Source organism: Penicillium hispanicum (assembly GCF_028827665.1).
Source record: "Penicillium hispanicum strain IBT 35686 chromosome Unknown utg000001l_segment0_segment0, whole genome shotgun sequence".
Lineage (NCBI taxonomy): Eukaryota > Fungi > Ascomycota > Eurotiomycetes > Eurotiales > Aspergillaceae > Penicillium > Penicillium hispanicum.
The window spans coordinates 2,297,706-2,316,831 of NW_026623193.1; the positions used below are offsets into that span (position 1 = coordinate 2,297,706).

The 19,126-nt window shown below is 52.9% G+C and overlaps 7 protein-coding genes across 7 annotated transcripts; 2 read left to right on the forward strand and 5 right to left on the reverse strand.

Annotated features, from left to right (window-relative positions):
• Positions 1-992: 992 nt before the first annotated feature.
• N7459_000888 (amino acid permease) lies at positions 993-3,480 on the reverse strand (the record flags this gene model as incomplete). The annotated part of the gene is made up of 9 exons (XM_056940073.1): positions 993-1,396; positions 1,448-1,819; positions 1,871-1,965; positions 2,021-2,200; positions 2,251-2,408; positions 2,465-2,591; positions 2,647-2,758; positions 2,809-2,985; positions 3,114-3,480. The coding sequence occupies 9 exons, from the start codon at positions 3,478-3,480 to the stop codon at positions 993-995; spliced, it is 1,992 nt and encodes a 663-aa protein (XP_056804353.1).
• A 4,229-nt stretch (positions 3,481-7,709) lies between these two features.
• On the reverse strand, positions 7,710-9,199 carry N7459_000889 (putative nuclear envelope protein Brr6; the record flags this gene model as incomplete). The annotated part of the gene is made up of 3 exons (XM_056940074.1): positions 7,710-8,060; positions 8,120-9,021; positions 9,082-9,199. The coding sequence occupies 3 exons, from the start codon at positions 9,197-9,199 to the stop codon at positions 7,710-7,712; spliced, it is 1,371 nt and encodes a 456-aa protein (XP_056804354.1).
• Positions 9,200-9,541: 342 nt separating this feature from the next.
• cwc26 (putative cell cycle control protein (Cwf26)) lies at positions 9,542-10,555 on the reverse strand (the record flags this gene model as incomplete). Its single annotated transcript, XM_056940075.1, has 1 exon — positions 9,542-10,555. The coding sequence occupies one exon, from the start codon at positions 10,553-10,555 to the stop codon at positions 9,542-9,544; it is 1,014 nt and encodes a 337-aa protein (XP_056804355.1).
• A 208-nt stretch (positions 10,556-10,763) lies between these two features.
• On the forward strand, positions 10,764-11,331 carry N7459_000891 (MGMT family protein; the record flags this gene model as incomplete). The annotated part of the gene is made up of 3 exons (XM_056940076.1): positions 10,764-10,878; positions 10,942-11,068; positions 11,178-11,331. 3 exons carry the CDS (start codon positions 10,764-10,766, stop codon positions 11,329-11,331), a joined length of 396 nt encoding a protein of 131 aa, XP_056804356.1.
• An 847-nt stretch (positions 11,332-12,178) lies between these two features.
• Positions 12,179-14,189, reverse strand: N7459_000892 (serine/threonine-protein kinase; the record flags this gene model as incomplete). The annotated part of the gene is made up of 5 exons (XM_056940077.1): positions 12,179-12,616; positions 12,673-12,913; positions 12,968-13,043; positions 13,108-13,934; positions 14,020-14,189. 5 exons carry the CDS (start codon positions 14,187-14,189, stop codon positions 12,179-12,181), a joined length of 1,752 nt encoding a protein of 583 aa, XP_056804357.1.
• A 667-nt stretch (positions 14,190-14,856) lies between these two features.
• On the forward strand, positions 14,857-15,975 carry N7459_000893 (metallophosphatase domain-containing protein; the record flags this gene model as incomplete). Its single annotated transcript, XM_056940078.1, has 1 exon — positions 14,857-15,975. The coding sequence occupies one exon, from the start codon at positions 14,857-14,859 to the stop codon at positions 15,973-15,975; it is 1,119 nt and encodes a 372-aa protein (XP_056804358.1).
• A 787-nt stretch (positions 15,976-16,762) lies between these two features.
• Positions 16,763-17,966, reverse strand: N7459_000894 (terpene synthase family protein; the record flags this gene model as incomplete). The annotated part of the gene is made up of 2 exons (XM_056940079.1): positions 16,763-17,809; positions 17,862-17,966. The coding sequence occupies 2 exons, from the start codon at positions 17,964-17,966 to the stop codon at positions 16,763-16,765; spliced, it is 1,152 nt and encodes a 383-aa protein (XP_056804359.1).
• Positions 17,967-19,126: the final 1,160 nt, after the last annotated feature.

Here is a 19,126-nt window from a genome sequence, read left to right on the forward strand (position 1 = left end):
CGCTGGCTGCTCGTGCCGTATCTCAACGCCTTCCAAAACTCCGCACTTATCCGACACTGCGTCCTGTGCAGCTAGTATCTGGCGATGTTACATTCGACTCCTCGAGCAGTATGCCAGCCCCATTGGCCGGCACCAGGCTGGAGCTCATCAGCATCGCAGCCGGCCACGAGCCATACCCCAACAGGCATGTCCACCGATCTGCAGGGTGCAAATCACTCGAGCGAGAGCGAGGTACGAGCACGGTGGGATTGGCGGTGGATGAGCACCGTGGAGGATCGAGTGGCCGTGATCCGAGGCTATCTGTGATCGGTGTTTAGCGCCGTCGCTCGCGCGTGGGTTTCCAAGTGGGTTCTGCTGCAGGTGTTTATCGAGCCAACGAGATGTGACGATAGGGGGCACGGTGTTGAAAGGTGAGATCCTGCGTTGTGGGGTGGTGAGCGGAGAGTCCGCGCTGGAGCAGCTTCAGCGATGCGTGAACCGGCTACATTACTTACCACAAATGGCCTCGGAATCAAAGGGGATTTCCTTGCGATTGATGCAATTGGGGCGCATCCCAGGTAATACACTGAATGGTGCCATGGGAATCAGGAGCGGCGTTCTCCGGTCAATTGTCGGCGCCCCGCCGGAATCCGTGTCGATCACCTCGTTGCCTTTTCTCTTCAGGGCCCGATTGAGGTTGAGTCGTGGCCGGTTGGAGCTTCGCTAATGCTTGTCCTGAGACCGCTGTTCTGATAAGCATTGTGAATGACTCCGAGTTTTGAGTGTGGGCTATTAGAAGCTGGTGGTAAGAGCCAGTTCAATGGCGGGCCATGCACAGTGGCCGATATGTCTTCTCGATTTGAGCCTGAATAGTCGATGCATGCGCCGTAAACTTATAAACCGCTCTTGATCGAATTGTCTATCATAAGATCCACCACTCTTTTTGTTATAATGTTGTCATATGCATAAATTTAGTCTCTCCAGGGTGCGAATCCCACGTCCATGATATATAGCTACCCGACAACAACAGAATAAAGTCGCGACCACCACCGCCGAGGCTTGTCGACTGGTGCCTCCTCCACATCTGCAATCTCCCTTCTTCCAGTCCAGATATCCATATCTTCCAACCGAACCCACTGTGTTTTGTTCCAGACCTTGTAGACGACCACAAACAACGCGAAAACCGGCAACAAGATATAGTTGATCACGAAATCCGTCGAACTGAACGGGTTCAGGAAGCAGGTGTAGCCCTGAAAGAAGACGAGGAAGACGTTGGCAGCGAGGGATAGATATGTGCCCCATGGATACAGCCATGCTTGGTAGGGGAGCTTGGATGGATCTTGGCCTTGCACAACCAACGCACGGCGGAAGCGAATATGGCAGATTCCGATGGTGGCCCAGACAATAAATGTCGCCACTAGACAGATATCAGCTGCAGTCATGAGAATCGGGGGCTTCACCAACATACCACCAGACAGCGTGATCAGTGCCGAGTAGACTGTTCCGGCACTCGATGATTGCTCGAGAAAGACGATGCATGCAAAGACGTTGGTGAAGATCAAGCCCACCCACGGTACTCCTGCACGGTTGGTGCGCCCAATAAAGCGCGGGGCCTTGCCATTCCGCGACATGAAGAGCAGTGTCCTCGATGCGACGTACAGCGAGCTGTTTCCGGCTGAGATTACACTGATCACAATCAATGCGTTGATGAGGTGTGCCGCGGGGAGAATTCCCGCGTCGCTGAGTGCAATCGTCAAGGGGGAACTGGCAGTCTTCGAAGTGGAACCGAGCAGCCTCTTGTCATTCCATGGGATCAACATGCCGATGAAGAATATCGTTCCTATACACATCATCAGCACTGTGACACCTGAAATGGGCCGCATTCACTCACCGACGTAAAAGATCAAAATGCGCCAGAAAACCTGTTTAATAGCTCGAGGAACTGCCTTTGCAGGGTTTTTCGATTCACCCGCAGTAATTCCCACCCTGTATACTCCATTAGATATCTCTTCAGAGTATCAGCATCCAACCGGGAGCATACATCTCAGTTCCGGCATACAATGTCCCTGCCACGACGAACGTCTTTGCCACCCCATTGATCGAATCCGCGAATGCCCCCGGATGATGCCAGTATTTAAATCCAATGGTCTGCGGTCCGATGCCCCCCGCGCTGATGCAAATTGCCAAAATGAAAAAGACAATCAAGGCTAGCACCTTGATCCTAGAAGCAGTCAGTCTTGTCAACTACAATTGAAAACCAAAGTCACTAACAGAGAAAGCCAGAACTCCATCTCGCCGTATGCAAGAATTCCCAGATTTGACAAGCCCAGGAACAAGAACCAAAATATCAAGATCCAACCCCATTGCGGCACTGCTTCGGTCCAATATCCAATAACGAGGGAGATTGAGTTGTATTCGTTCGCGAGGACCTAGAATACAACTGTGTCAGTATATTGGTGCATCCCATGCAATTGTCCATTCTCACAGTAACCCATAGATACCAATATGCCCAACCCAACGCAAATGCCAACGAATCATCCACGAAACGCGCCGCGTATTCTGTAAACGACCCGGTCACGGGGATGATGGTGGCCATTTCACCGAGTGATTGCCTGTGTTGATAGCTATTAGCAATGTTCCAAGGCCTTCTGTCTTTCTGGAACCAACATGACAAAAAACACAATAATTCCGACGAGACAGAAGCTGATCAGCGCACCACCAGGCCCGCCCTCGTGCAAGGCATTCCCCGAGCTAACCAGCAGTCCAGGACCGATAATCCCTAAGCGATCCAGTTAGCACAATTCCACAGACGCTCGTATCCAAGCCTACCTCCAATTGCAATCATCTGCAAATGCCTCGATTTCAATTGGCGCTTCAGGGGCGCTGCAAACGGATCCGACACGATCTCCTCGTCACTACGGCTCCCACCACCACCAAACTTGAAGCTATTTGTGTCTGCATCCCGAGCAGGAGCTCTGTACGCGACAGCATCGACGTTGATTTTGTCTGCCATGGCGATCGGTCAACCTCCTAGTAGGACAACTTGACACCAGCGAGGAACCCAGCACCAGTTTTCAAGAATATTTTCAGGAGAAGGCGACAAGGCTTTGGAATTTTTTTTCCCCTTCCTGTACCACGCGCAATTGCGGGGAGCGTGGTGACATCGAGCTCGACTCTTGGCCCGTTTTCATTTGCTGCCGATGTCGTGATGCCCGATGCCCCGGTCGGGAGCAGCAGCGCTGATCTCGCGGCTCGGCCTGGTGCCAGTTCCTGGCTTGTCGACAGGTTATTATTCTTCGTGTGTGAGGTACTTTGGAAATAAAGCATACGATTCCAGAATAGCATTCTGAGCGACAATTTCTCCGGTCGGCATGCCGCAGACGCGTTCTTGGGCGGGAGATCGGTAGCCAGACGAGCGCTCTTGGTGGAGATCGTGCCTGGCATCAAAACTCTGGATCGCACGCCATCATCCACCGATGGACCCACGGGTAGATGTTCCATGAGCAGAGGAGCGGTTTGGATTCGATCAGAGGAGGCTCGGCTGTAGGGGTCTGGCTCTGCTTGTTGTTGAGAAAGGGAAGTGTTCAATACCAATCCTTGCGATGTCAGAAGGGAACCTTGGAACACAGCACCAGATGAATAACCAAACATACCATGCGTCTTTTAGCATGAATTGTCAGTGGGAAGATCATTCCCAGCGAGACCAGGAGCAGGATGGTTGCTGCAGAACGGGATTGAACCAAGCATGTGGGGCCTGATTAAGGTTATTTCAAACAGCAGGCGATGGCATCCACTGGTCGCACAGCCGGCGTGGCATTCTAGACCAAAGGAACGAGGAGGAATGTTATCGACTGTATATCCCAGTAGACAGCTGTGTGCGTTCTGGAGTATTGTGAAGATCCGCCATGGGAGAAAGGAAACGGGCTCGGCCATATGGTTGTTTTACTATTTAAGATCCATGACGCGCTTGGGACTAACGACGCGTCTGGCTTATTTGATGAAGACCTTAAGCTGCAATCACCACACAGCCTCTTGTACCTGGCTATTCAGTCTGGGGGCAATATATCATGGGGAATCTCGGAAAGAAGGTAGGGCAACTTCTTCCTCGAGAGGGACAAGTCCACAGGATACCAAAGCCAAGAATAAGGCGCTGGTGGAGTTTGAAGCAGGGAAAACTAATCACCACATATCAACATAGACTCGGTAAGGTAGGATGGGGAAAACAAAGGAGAACTCTTCGCGGCTGCTCAGAACAAGGTTATTTCCCTCAGGGCCATGGAACCTCTTCCAAACAGCGTTTGATCATCGTATAATCGAAAGAGTACTCGATAGGATGAAGGTATGAAGGTGGAAGCTGGGTGGGAGCGTGGGAGAGTGGTGGGAAATGGAAGAGGAACTTGTCTTTGAGGCCGCTCAGACTGGCGTTAATATCTTGGTCACGAAATCTTCCATGGGTCATAGTCATCACTGTGGCCAGACGAGGTCCTTAACCATGTTATGACAGGGAAAGGAATGGAAGGAATTGGGTATAGTACACGCAGTAGTACAAAGATATTTGACGGTTCAGGATACAATGGTAATTTCTGCCAGGATGTGCCGGATTGAACGATAGATCCAAGGACTGAACAAAGTCATGGAGAGGGAGAAGGAACAAACATTCAGTAGCGAGAAGCCGTATTTATAGCGGCCTCTAACGACCCGAGATCACCGTTTCACACGCGATAGATGGCTCAATATTAGGCGAGATGCGCTATTGCAGACGAGACACGTACACCCAGGCTTTTCGTGCGTCGCGTCCGAATAAGCTAGCGGATCCAGGTTACGCGGACCCGCAATTGATCTTCGCCTCTATTTCTATATCCCACACAGACTCAACCAGGACACCGAGCAACTCTATTCAGCTGTTTCCCACACAGTCCTCTTGTTACAATTCTCGTTGCCCATGTATGTGCTCTCAAACTGTACCATACAGGGCAATGAGGGGACTATGGACCCTTGTCTCTGTGGTTCCCAGGGCTAGAGGCGTCTGAGAATGGTGTTGTTCTCATCAGAAATCTACGGTCATTCAAACCCAAAGCTGCTACCCTGACCATTTTTCTGCTGACACAACCCATTCATGCTATGCAGTCTTCTTGAGAAACCTGTTGCTCCTCACGACCGCCCATATCGCCGATTGTTCTACGCGTGCCGTCCTTTGGAGTGAGATTGCAAGCCTGCGGGCCATGTGGCGACCCGCGGGTAATGCAGGGGCCCCTTGTTGACACCCCGATCCGGATCCACCCGCAGATCGCCAGCCGTAAGCTTAATTCATCCACATACGCGAATAGCCGAGCACAAGACAGCCTTAGAAGGCATCTCTACAGGATGTACATACAATAAATGAGTTGATAGTACAAATAAGCAATTAGTTGGCCCAGGGACATACAAGCAACTGTGGTGAATGGATATATGCAGCACATGCGAAGGACTGGCAGCTGAGATCGAACGAGAGTTCAACACTGGTCGACTTAATACAAACGGTTGGAAATATTATGGTAATCATCGTGCCAGCTGGACTTTGGGGCTTTGGGCAGATGAAGGAAGGAAGTAACTGGGTATCACGATCATACAAAAGGGCATGGACATATTGGAGATAGGATACAAAGGCTGGGCTGCAAGAGTTAAAAGGGAACAGGGATGTGCAAAGGGTAGTAAAGGGTCTTGAGTTGTAGGAAAGTGACGCTAACGCGACACGCGAGTAGGGGGCACTATGCACAGCAAATCTCGGAGTGGTTTAGGCTCAGATCATAAGCTGTTGGATCGTCAAGGTATCACCCCTTCGGAAACAACACAAGCTTATATGTGATCATCACTTTTGCCATAAACAACACTCGACACCAACGAAAAGGATTTGGAGAAGACCTTGGCATCACAGCTGTGAGTACCAGGGTAATCCTCCAGATGTATGAGTGGCTCAGCAAGTTGTTTTCTTCAGATAAGATCAGAAAGAAAGTCATATGTCAATAACATCATTGCCAGTCGTTTCGTGGTGTCGTAGTGTCGTAGTGTCGTAGTGTCGTATGGAAAATAAAAAAGGAAGAAAGAGAGAAGTGTGCTGGAGAAGCTGTCATATTTATACCCCAGAGAATCGCGCTAAGGGATTCTGGATCACCAAATTAGAGACGCCCATTGGCCAGCCGAAGCGAGGGTAGCACGTGGGCAATATTTGATGCCTGACAACAAGAATAGGGCTCATGAAATTGATTAGGGGGGTAGGTTGCCGCTCACGAAGATACAGGGGCCATATTTGAAGGCTGATCCTGCCCGCCGGAAGCCGAATATCGTTATGAATTTGGGCCAGACGACGAAGACCAAGTCCATGCGTCGACAAGTTAAAATTGATGAAAAACTCCCTCGGGGATCAAGAGTAATGGGCATTTGAATAGTGGACGTTGATCGTGAATAGCTTCAAAGCGCCCCAATGCACCACGCACCAATGGCAGCCAGGGCCATTCACGGATCGGGACAATCATGGACTTCCCCTTCTGCAGATTGCTCTTCCACCTGATCCACGATATCCACCAGTCATTATATCTTTCGAAATTCTACAGAGCACTCTCTTCTCAAATCCATACTCTAGGTCTATTTTCATCCCAAATCAGCATCTGGGCGTTGCTCATCTTCTCAGACTAGGATTTTCTCTCAATGGGTCACAAATCCCGAAATACGACCGATTTCCCACTACATGTTGTCGAGTCTAGTCTTGGCGGAGTTCCCAGCGCAACAGCACCATATTCCGACGTTGGACTGTGCTGGGCAGGCAAAACCCAAAAAGATGTGCTACAGGGAAGGAAAAGTCTCAAACCAACCGGAAGACCTGCCGGGCACTCTGCTCAAGAAGGTACTTTGTTACTGACCGGCAAAAGGAGAGGCTGATGAACTGCCGTGGCAGATTTCTGTTTCTCTTGTACGTAACATCGAATCAAGCACGATCAGACTGGAAGGAAGCTAATAATCAGGGCGATTAGTCCTATGATACTGGTTCCCTTAGCGTAGAGGATCTCGCTCTCGATTCTTCCGTCAATTCCATCTGAGTGGCTGTGCCTTTTTGGTGAAGATGCTGACGCCGAGCAAGAAATGTCATTGTCTGTACCAGCAGGTGGCCTTGGTCGTTTGACATCGACGATTCAATCAATTTGGAAGTCACAGAATAAATAGAGCAAGTCGTATAATGATATGTGTATCTGTTTTGATAGCTTCCAAGCTTCTAAGGTTGTTTCTATCTAATCGAAAGCTGACGGGTCTAGATCCGGGGCTCAGATGGTAGACCAATCCCTGAAGCCACGTCCAGCCGGGCCCAGGCAGCAGGCAACCTTCACTATGCCAGCTACGGGATGGGAACACGAGCAGTATGAACACTATTCCAGGTGCCCAGTAATTCCAAGTGTTCAATTCAAATTATAGCACGAGAAATAGAAGCCCACAGCAAAGACCTCGGTCGAGAAAAGGAAATATCATGCCAATAGAGACCCATCATTGGGTGCTGTATGGAGCAGCAGCCTGCTCGTGGCTGAGATAAAATCAAGGAAATTACAAGAACCGAAAACAAAACGATGACAACGACGGTGGTATACAAAATGCAGAAAAGACACCAGTTACCTGAACAATACCCGACCCAATCCTACCGGCTATGCTGCCAAAAACCCAACCCTGAAGAGTGAAGACGCCAGACCCGAATTTCCTGTTGAGGATTATGCGAATCGGCGGTCACGTTTGGAGGGACTCGGGGTTCGGAGATGCTCCTCGCGCTCGCGACTGCGTTCAGTGACGAAATCCATTGACCGCGTGTTCTCGAGCATGAGAGGGGCGTCTTGCTTCTCGGAGTAACCCATCCCATTTTGCCGAGGGTCTTGTCCATAGTAGGCCATGCTTGGGTGTTGTTGCAGATGCAGTGGCGGGGCATGCATTGGTTGATTATGGGACTGTTGTTGGTTGTAATTGTGGTGCTGGGAATAGTCTGGCTGACCATGACGGGACCTGAAGGAGCGGAACGACCAGTTGCTGACAACAGTGACAGTCGAAATGGTGAACAGGAAGATCAGCTAGAACAAGTGTTAGTGGACATTCAAGTGTACATTCAAATGGGAGTAGTGTTGCATACCACTGCTTTCCAACTGATAGGATCGATGAAGCTGTTGATAATGATGGCCATCGTATGCGCCGAAACTTTGGCTCGTCCGACCTTTGCCGGGTCGCGATTCATGCATCTCTCCCAGTTCTCGCATACTGTTTCTAGCGCGGGCAACCGCTGGTCACCGCTGCATTTGTTGTCCACATAGCTTTTGGCACAGTTGGCCATCTCCGCCATTATTGTGTCCGAGACTTCCTCGGCAGCCTGGTCGAATTCGGCACGGATGGCCGATACAAAGGTAAAAACAATATACACGGCGAGCGAGAACAGCGAGAGGTTCACCATCAACTGGGCCCACCAAGACAGGATGCTGGGAATATTCGGGTGTGCCTCCAGCATAGCCAAAAACTCCGACAAAGAGGACATCCTTGAGGGACCAGCCTCTGAGCCAGGCTCTTTCCCATGTTTCACTGATTTGCTCACTCTCCCCTCGCTGCTGCTAGGCCGGTCACTCTCGTCGTCGCTGTCGGTTCGGAGTCGTCGATTAAGCTCCTTATTCCGTCGCCGGTTCTTCTGTATTTTGCGTACTGCCGCATTGGAATAGTGATTCATCCGCGGAATCTCGCCTCGCCCAGGACTGGCTGGAAACCGGCCGTAGAGATTGAATAATGAATTCCGTCGCTCCGTCCTCGCCGGCTGTTCTGGTGTGTCTTCGTTGTCGGCATTGTCTGGTGAGGACATGTTCTCCGCACCCGATGAGAAGTCAACATCAAATTTCCTAGGGGTCATGAATGCTGATTGTCCGAATACTGCCTTCGGCGAGGGGGGTGGGGGTGGTTGCTGGGGTTGAGAGAAGAGGAAGGGCTGTGAATTCGGTGCGCGGAGGGAAGGAAACTGCTTCTTTTCTGGAGAATCGAAGGCACTATGTGTTCCTAGAGAGGTTGTCGAGTTAGCCGGGAAAGTCCATGATCCAGTCGCAGCGAGCCACTCACGCTTCTTGTTCTCGTGTTGCACACCAAGTTGGTAGAAGGGCGACGTCACGTCCCCTGGCCCACCGCGCGTCTGCCATTCAAAGTCCATGGGACTCTCCCCGGTTCGTGAGCCCATCATGGTTGGATCGACGTGGAGGTGGTGAAGAGTGGAAGCGGGATGGTGGAGCCCGGAAGTTTTTGTTTGGGTAAACAGACGCCGGAGCAACGTTGCGGCGCCGAGGCCGATGTCGACCCCACGAATTCTCCGGATTCCTAGGCTGTCTGGACTATACTGCAACGAGAGTATGCAAAAGGTCATTGATCTAAATCTTCATATTGTCTAGGTCCATCGGGATAGTTGCCCTGATCGAATCTACGTACAAGCAGCACTATTACTAGCTGGGTGCCAGCACCCACATGTCGTGTATTCGAGTCGCAGCGCTAGATCGCCTACCATCGAACGAGCATTCCTATAATAAAATCATTCATCCATCTGCCATTGATAATCCAGTGCTTCCAGCCTGCCCTTCTTATTCCTTGCCGCAAACCACTCCTTCTCAAACCCATTCGCCCGGTCAACGCCATCCCACCGGTGCCCAGGGCGAATGCCATATCGATTAGGCTGGAATGCCCCGCGGTACAACGGCTTGCCCGTAACACTCGCACCGGGCCCTTTGGTCTGCGTCAAGAACCCGGCAGCAGGATCATTCCATCGCTCGCGCGAGCGAAGCTCGTCGTTCAGCGTCTCGTCCTCGATCGTGCGCGCCACCGGCATAGCCTTGACCTCCTGTAATTCCTGTTTCCGTGTCTCGCGTTGCTGGCGCTGGACGTCGCCCATGAGCGCTTCGCGCGCACGCTCTTCTTTCTCGCGTTTTTCTTCCTCGGCGCGGCGTGCCTCGGCCCGCTTCATGGCCACGTTGATGATACGACCGGACGCATCACGGTAGATGGTTTCTTGCGTCTTGACGTCTGCTGCCGACGGGTCACGGTAGAGTGCTTCTTCGGCCTTGCGCCGCTTTTCTTGGGCTTTCACCATCGCGGCAGTTTGCGCTGCTGTCTGGAGACCGGCTCGTGCGCCGGATTCCATGCGCGGCCCTTCGTCTTCTTCGGTGCGCTCAACAACGGGTCCATCGTCGTCTTCATGTGCCTGCTGCGCAGCTCGCTCGGCGGCCGCGGAGGCTAAGATGGCATCTGCCGCTGCTTGGTCGCTCGCATCTGCGCCAGAGGACCCACCAACGGTCTTCCAGCTTGACTTCTTCGCGCGGCGGAACTCCGCACTGTGCGTGGATGTATCGACGAAGGGACTGTACTCGTCATCGTGACCTTGAGTTGTGCTCGCGTTCCGGAGATCAGGAGGGTCGTCGTCTGCAATGACGAGCCCGGAGCTTGCGGTGTCGATGGCTTTGGTCTTCTTGCGCTTCTTCTTGGGGCGTTCTGTGGCCGGATCGGCGTTGAGATAGTTCTTGGCAAGGTAGTCGGCTAGCGAACCTGGCATTGTCCTGGTAGATTCGAGTATTGTTGAGCGTAGAAGGGAGGCTCTTCAGCGGTACAGCTTCGCCGCAGTGATTTCCGACTTATCGATAGCCGGAGCAACGTTTGCCCGAACTGTATCCAGCTTAGCTTTGTGTTGGCCCTGGATACAACCACATTTCTGATTGTCGAACTGCTCAAGGCCTGAAGACGGGAAACAACGGGAAAGAGAGATGCCTCGATCGGAAGAAGCAGAGTGGTGGGCAAACGCTGTCTACGCCGCCATCCAGGAAGTGCCGTACGGCAAGGTCACTTCCTACGGCCATATCGCCCTTCTACTCGGTGAACGTACGAATCGTCGACGACGATGCCATTATAATATGGTTCACTGACAGTCTGTTTGCCAAATAGCTCAGCGGCCTCGCCAGGTCGGGGTCTGTCTTAAATCACTGCCTGATCTTGAGTCCGGTCTCCATTTCAATTCAAGTACTGTTCCATGGCAGAGGGTGATCAACGCCAGGGGCATGATTTCACACCGGTAGGGAATGCGTTTCCTTGCGTCTTCTTGTTTTGTCCAGGAACTTATTCAGCGCAAATTCCTTCCCTCCAAGTTTGTGTTTCATACACCCAAACTGATAGCACGGTAGTGGCCCAGGAAGCGCACAGCGCCAGGCCGAAGCGCTCCGAGAGGAAGGTGTCAAGGTCACCTCTGACACGATGGGAGAGATGTATGTTGATTTCTCGAGATACGGATGGTTCCCCAGGCAGTTACCTAGTGAAGAAGCCGAAGATGGATCATGATCTGAACGACGATGTTTTTTTGCCGAACGCAGCTCAGCATGTAGCAGTTGCATGGGCTCCATAACACCCCATATTTAGATACTACACTAGTGATATTATTCGTTTGCGTGCTTCCGGAGAATCGTGGAACACTTCCACGCAAATACTTCCATTACACCGAACAGAAACGTGTCTAATTGTCTACGAACTTCCGAATTCATCCTTCAGGATTGAAAATCCCGTAATGAGATCACAAAACCAATAATGAGGCATGGAGAATCGGATCCATTCAGGGGTCATAACTTGTCTGGCTTCGTGTGTATCCAGACGAACGGGGGGGGGGGGGGGGGTGATTTCGCCGACCACCGCGATGTTGCATCGGTCCATCCAGCAAACTCGAACACAGACGACAGAAAAGATTGGAGCTGCCAGGACGAGAATCTATTTGTGAGGGGAAGGGAGACGGGACGAAAATCAGACAAGGGTTGAAGTAGTAGAATCAGAGCGCAGGGGATAGGTGGAGGTATGAGGGCGAAGGACATGGCGTACGAGCATGGCATCGTGTCGAAAGAAGAGAAAAAACCCCATCCAACCAACTACCAAAAGAAAAGGACCCAGACAGAACACAGAACAGAGAATAAGAAGAAAGGAAAGGAATCGAGAGACGTGGTCCAACCAGTATCGATCGCCTAACTGTAAGAGAAAAGATCGTGCACTTGCACATCGGCGCCGTCGAGAGGATCAAGCAACAAAGACATTTCATCGAATAAGCTTGATGGCCCGTCCCGTCTAGGGTTTGGGTCTCTCAAAAGACGAGATGAGACGAAAGTAAAGAGACAAGAACGCTACAATTCGACAGATCCCGGGTTCATCGTCGTTTGACTTCCGATGCCCAGCCGTCAATTCCTTCGCCGCGTGTACCCGGCGTGATTCCAAGGCCAATGCCGTCCATGCCTAGAGTACCGTCCATCCAGTCATGGGATGCCATGCCACCGGCGTTAGCCCGCTTCTCGGGGGATAGATCCAGCATCGGCAACAGGAACTCGCTGATACGCATGCTCTCTTCCACGGTGTAGTGGTACTTCTCGCGGAGCACTTCGGGGAGGGCCCAGTGGCGGAGTCGGTGAATATTGCGCAGCTCGCCCTTGCGATTGAAGATTTCTTGGGACCATTTGCCAGAGAGACAGAGCGATTTGGGGAATTGACCGAGCAGCTCAATGATCTGGGCGATGTGATCGTCGTCTTTGCCATACTTGGTTCCCGATTGGGGATCGAACAGGTAGTCTCCGGTGATCAGTTCAAAAACCTGAAGATTTGTTAGCCGCGGATGCCAAAAAAAGCTCCTAGTCGTCTTAAACTCACCATGCATGCCATACTCCATACATCGGTGCTGGCGCCCCACTTGGAACCGAGTATGACTTCCGGAGACCGATACTGCCGTGTCTGGATATCGTTCGTAAAATGATGTCCTACCCAGCAGGCATTGCCCAGATCGGCGATCTTGACGGAGATGATGTTGGCATCAATCTCATCCTCGGCCGACTTGTCTGATGGAGAGTTCTTGTCTAGGGAGATGCCCGACACCTCTCTCTCCAGGAGATCACTGCACGCACGAGATTAGCCTTTGGCAAACGCTTCTCCAGGTGGAAGCACATACGCTGTCTTCTCTCGTTGCTTTTGTTTCTCGTCCTCCTCCTTGATCCCCAGAGCCTCTTTCATCGACGGCGGCTCCGCTGTTGGTGTCAATCGTAGGTCAGTAAACAGGTACACCAAGTCCGTTTCACGAGGGTAACTCACCCGAATCGTTCACCATCTGACTCAGGCTGCTGTGGGAATTGGAGGAGCTGTGCTTAAAGTCGAAGCTGCTGAAGCTCGTGTTCAACGGACTTGGCAACGGCTGGCTGCCCGTAATCAATGTGCGCCGCCGCCGCCGGCCGTTGCGGTTATCCTCCTTGTTTTCCTTCTTGGCTTCCTCCTGCTCGACATGTGCCTTGACGATCTGTTCGACGTCACCGATCTCGATCAAGACATTTTCCGGTTTCAAGTCGGTATGGATGATGCCGCACTCCCGGTGAAGATAATCCAACCCGAGCAGGACCTGCTTCGTGATCTGCTTGACCAAGGGCATCGGAATGCCGCGATGATTCCAACGCTTGATCAGACCCAGCAAGTTCTCGCCCAGCACCTCGAAGACCATGCATACATGGACCCCGTTCGGGCCTTTGTGTTCAAACGAGTCTAGCAGACTGACGACATGCTTGCGACCCGGGTGGGAGGGTTTCGCCTGGACGATCCGACTGAGTAGCTTGATCTCATCGATGGCGGTTTCGGTGTAGTGGGCTGCGGAGCGCACCACCTTAAGTGCGACGTGCTTGCCCGTGGTGGTATCCCGCGACAACCAGACGGTGGAGAAATGGCCCCATCCCAGCTTGCGCACCACGACGTAGCGACCATTGTTGTACGTCTCGCCAACGGCCACAGGATGGTACCCGCCCTTACAGTAGTCCTCCGAGTCTTCTTCTTCGGCGGTAGTTTCGACCTCATCTCCCGATGAGGATGATGGCGACCGCGACGAGGGGGCACCGCCAGTCTTGAGATTTGCATGCGCGGGCGCAGCACCAGTGCTAGATCCAGTGAAAGATTGAGATTAGCCATGGAGGGGAGTGGGTAGACTGGGGGACCCCAGTGAGATGAAAAATGGAAACCTACGACTCTGTGGCTTCGCCGGCGGCAGGATTGGCCTCGTTGGTGACGATGGGTTTCAGATCGGTGCCCTTTCTCCTCTTCTTGCCGCCATTGCCATTGGCAGTAGAGGCCGCGACGGAAGCCATCTGTTTTCCCTTGTTCAACATGGCCTTGGTGAGATCAACGCCCTCCATGTTGTGGAGTGGGAGTGTTGGCGGACCGCAGCTGAGAGGCGGGGCACCGGGATGCGAGTTGGTTGGTTCGCAGCGAAAACAGAGGGCGGTGCGCGACGAGGGACCACCTTCACCGCAGAACAGGCGAGGACGAGATGTCGGAGCAGGACAAGTTCAACTGTGAAGTGAGATGGCCACGACAGCGATGGGGATGAATGGGTGCGGCGGTTGTGTGGCAGCGGGTGAAGTGGGCTTCCGCAAGCAGCCAGGCTGAAGACTTGGAACGGATGTGGCAAATGTCGATGCCTCAAGCCAGGAACCAAATTGGAGATGCAAGAAAGGACTTGAATCCGATGTCATATCCCGTGTCCGGGGCAAGTTATTGGATGTTGGGTGATGGGGGTGGTTGATGGCCGCGACTATGGATGGAGTCGATGTACTTAAGAGCAACGGAGACGTAAGGAAACACTAGGATCGAGTCATCGGACTTGGTAGATGCAAGTTCCATGACTGCATTTGCGCGGTCCGCTCCGCTATCACCGCGCGCTTCTCCATTCTTTTCCTCTCATCCTCCCCTCCACGGTCTCGACCACATCCTGATGTCACCGCTTTCTCCCCGCCATTGTTCTGGCTGTTATGCGCCCGGGGTAGCTTTGCGAACCGCGACTCTGCGAACTTTCTGACGACCATGTCCAATCCGTTCCATCGCCGTCCCCTCCCTGACTACTTCGTCGCCTCCCCGCTGTTGGCCCTCGTCTATCCTTTGCACCAGCTCCTTCTTCGTCTCCGGGGACCGCCGCTCCTCCCTCCCCCAAACGCGCATCCGATCCGCGTTGTCTGTCTCTCCGACACCCACACGCTCGAGTGGCCCGATGTCCCCGACGGCGACCTGCTCATCCACGCCGGCGATCTCGCCAACGATGGCTCCGTGCGAGAAATTCAAGCGGCCGTCGACTGGCTGCGTTCTCTTCCACACCAGCACAAGGTCGTGATCTGCGGTAATCACGACAGCTACTTTGATGCGCGGTCGCGCTGCGAGGAGGATCGCGATGACCAGACCTTGTCGAATGGATCTTCCTTCGCGGCCGTCTCCGCGTCAACTGCCTCGATTCGCTCCCTGGATGATCCCAGCAGCTCGTCGCGCATCGACTGGGGCGACATCCACTACCTCCAGCACTCCGCCGTGACTCTCGAGTTCGCGCCGCCCGATACCACCTCCCCCACTGTTCCTCTCACAAGCTCGCGCTCACGCTCTCTCACCGTCTACGGTGCGCCTCAGATCCCAGCCATCGTCCCCTTTGGCCCCGAGCACGCCTTCACCTACCCTTCCCACCACGACGCCTGGTCAGGGACTGTCCCCCCCGAAACCGACATCTTGGTTACTCACACCCCGCCCCAGTCCCACCTGGACTTGTCCCCGGTCTACTCCACCGGCTGTCCCAAGCTTCTGGCGGAATCATGGCGCATCCGCCCCCTCCTCCATGTCTTCGGTCACGTCCACGAAGCCGCTGGCCGGGAGCCCATCTTCTGGGATGAAGCCCAGCGTGCCTGGGAGCGACTCTGTGCTTCACGCCGGCCCCGCGCGCAATATACTGGCTTCACGGCTCTGCTGGGCTTCCTACGTGATCTCTTCGACCCATCAGGATGGGCAGATGCAACTCGAGTGGTGGTGTATGGTATCCTGGGCGTGGTTTGGTCTCGGATCTGGGGTGGTGAGAACCACGGCGGTGGATGGATGGTCAATGCTGCTAGCATGTACCGCAATACCGGGCGGCTCGGCAATCCACCGCATGTGGTTCTTCTGTGATGCCCTTTTTCTTCTGCTGCGAGTGTGCATAGCGTCTAACCATCGCTCTCTGTCTTGATGAATATCTGTGGACATATGCTTTATACCAAAAGCCATCTCTATATTTCCGTTCGCACCGGCCTCGAATGGCCCTTTATCATCACCGAGATCATTCCCCAAGTTCCCTTTTCGTATGCCAGACATGCCGGGATCTCATTTGCCAAATACAAAGACGCCAGAATGCACTCTGGGTTGTGGAACGCAGGCTTGCCGCCAACCCCGCTGTCCATGCATATAAGCCGATTCCACAGACCCGGTTTGAATTCCAGTCCACATCCACATAGGTTCTTGCATCCACGGATGAGATGAGTCGCCCACACATTATCCGGGGCCGTGATTGCAAAGTCAAAAGAAGACCAGAATGTTACTTCCGCTGGCGACATGGTTATTTTGGGAAAGTGGGAATTGGGGGCGTGGAAGAGCCTCCATATTGACAGGGGGCCTAAGGCATGATCTTATGCGAGATGCCCAACAGGGATCATTGTCTTATGCGAACCGGTGGCTGACAGGTACTTGTGTATTTTGACTCTGCATGCGTACTGCACGCCGTGCAGAGGCGCCCTGTAAGCTTCTAGATCGTTTGCATTCAGTCGTCCTATCGTAGCTTTCATCAACGTCAATCCAAAGTATCCACTGGTATGCAAGATACCAACGTCTGCTCTTCCCCCATCCCCTTCTATCCCACCCTTCTATTATCGTTCTGCTGTATGCTTTCCGCAGGAAGGCCAATGTAAATGCACCCTGCCCTCTAGGCCTGTTTCATTACCGTTCCATATCTCTTAGCAGTCGTGCACCACCGGAAGTGAGTCTCGGTCAAGATGAGCAGGGAGTTCGCCACGGCTAGCTCCGATTCTGTCCTTGACTCCTGCATAACCTTGCGATGTAGGTGTACCGCTTCCTCGATAGTGGAGTTGTGCAATGTAGAGATCGCTATAATAGCATCGGCAAGGGCACTTCCTCGCGTCTCCCCATTTGCTTGTAATGTTCTCATGGTTAGGATTACAGCATTCATGGGCTCGTGCTCCTCCATGTCCTTCTCTAACCCAACAAGATCATTCTGGAGGCTCACGGCAACAATCATCGCCGTCTGCAGGGCCAAAAGCACGTCAGGATAATCGCCGGAGGGGAAGACCTGATCTCGGATCAGGGTCAAAAATGGTGCAACGCCAATGGTCCGTGTTCGGATTCCCATATAGGTCTGCAAATCGCATTTCAAACGGCCCTCCTGGAACTCAATCTCTTGCATGAACCCATGGAAGACCAGGCAGATTTCATCGAAGAAGCTCTGCGCGGCTGCATCGGACAGAAAGCTGCAACAGTGGTCCCGAAACAGCAGCATGAGGGAACGAACCTCGCCCTTGGGCGAGAGATCGAAGACTATGTAGTTGTCAGTGTCTGTTGTCCCAGAGCTGCTGCCGTGGAACTCACTTCTTTCGTAGAATTTCTCTTTTCTCTTCAAAATCGCAATGCTCGCGCGAATCGCATCCTGTGCCTTGCGGGTATCCATCACTTCGAGTATATCATCGACGGCGCAGAGGATGGCGAGCCACGCCGCCATGCAGATCCGGATATGTTCCGCTCGGAGATCCGGAAATAACAGACTAATAGCTTTCAGCTCGCCCACAGCCTGTTCCAGCGGATCTCCGCTGCGCTTCTTAATCAAAGAATGCATTCGGAGTCTAAACATGCCATGGATACTCCACGCGTGCTCAATGCGCTCCAAGCGGCGTTTCTCTTCGGCCGAGGATTTCCCCGCAAGTGGGGTCCGGACGAGGCCGTGGTCAGGTATGTCTAACTGCTCCACGTTAAGCTCAACACCTCCACTTCCAGTCGAGTGACAAGTTTACCTCAAGAGCCCCTTCATTCTTCTTCAGCGCAATCGACAGTCGGTGGACTGTGGGGCTGGATTCGCCTTTCTCATATTCACACAATTTCCCAATGTGTGGTACCATAAAGCGGGAAGGCCACGCGCTTTCCGTGCGATGCTGCCTTGTGGGATAGTAGGATATTCTACAAAGGCAGGAGAAGAAGCGGCGGAGGCAGCCCATTATTATAGATGGTAGCGAAAAGGACGACATGATGGATAATTACAGAGCGGAGAAGGAGGAGAGAGAGAGCCCAGGGCCGGAGGGGCTCTTCTATTAGTACCTACAGTAGCCCACCCAGCTGCATCGTCTCATGCTTGACTAAGCCACAACGTGGATGCTCGGGCGAACACCTGGCAAGGGAGACGCGGCCAATTGGAATAGAAGACGAAGTACGAAGTGCAATAAACTAATGCACATGGCCAGCTCTCTGCGCAGCCCACTCGACTCCGCTTCCTACGCCAAGCCGCATCTGAAATAGCTGTATCGACGGGCGGTATTAGATTGGTCACAGAGTAGATTCCAATGAAGACATTGGAATCCACGCTGCCATCGTCAATGCTATTCTCTCGGGTCTGAAACACTCTCCGGATTGACCGTCTATAGAGGGGGGGGGAAGCCAAAAGCGGGCCACATAGGGTACCGTATGCAGAGCCCGACATGATCCAAAAATTGGAGCTGAAGATCATCGGTACACAGGCGACCTGTACACTACGGGTGTTAGATCGTTGGCAGGGAAGCAAACCCATGCGTCAAATCCTTATCGCCAGCCCTCGCTCCACTTTCTGTCTGTGCAGTACTTTGTTCTCATCTCGGCCGTTCCGCCCCCCCCGCGAGCCATGACTCGGCAATCGTCCTTGATCCAGTGCGCATTGTGGAGATGATGTAAGGATCAAGACATGGCGCAAGACTGCCTCGCAGCCCCCATCAAAATACGTCGCGTTACTGGCACGGGATGTACGACTACGATCCATAGCGCATGTATATGACCGAAATAAGCGATTTTTGTTCCACCATCGCTCTGTGAGGCCGTTCTCGCCACTTGAGCCGAAAGGACTTTAGTTCTAGCGCGTTGACGGCCGATATCATCATAGCACCTGATAACTATTATCACCGGCTTGCTGTATGGTTAGCTGACGTATCACACGGTCTCATGGTTCCTACCCTTGCAGATACGGGACTGGATGGCGATAGACCATTTGAAGCTCAGTGGCTCCAACCTCGGGAGCTTCCCGTCCGGAATCCCT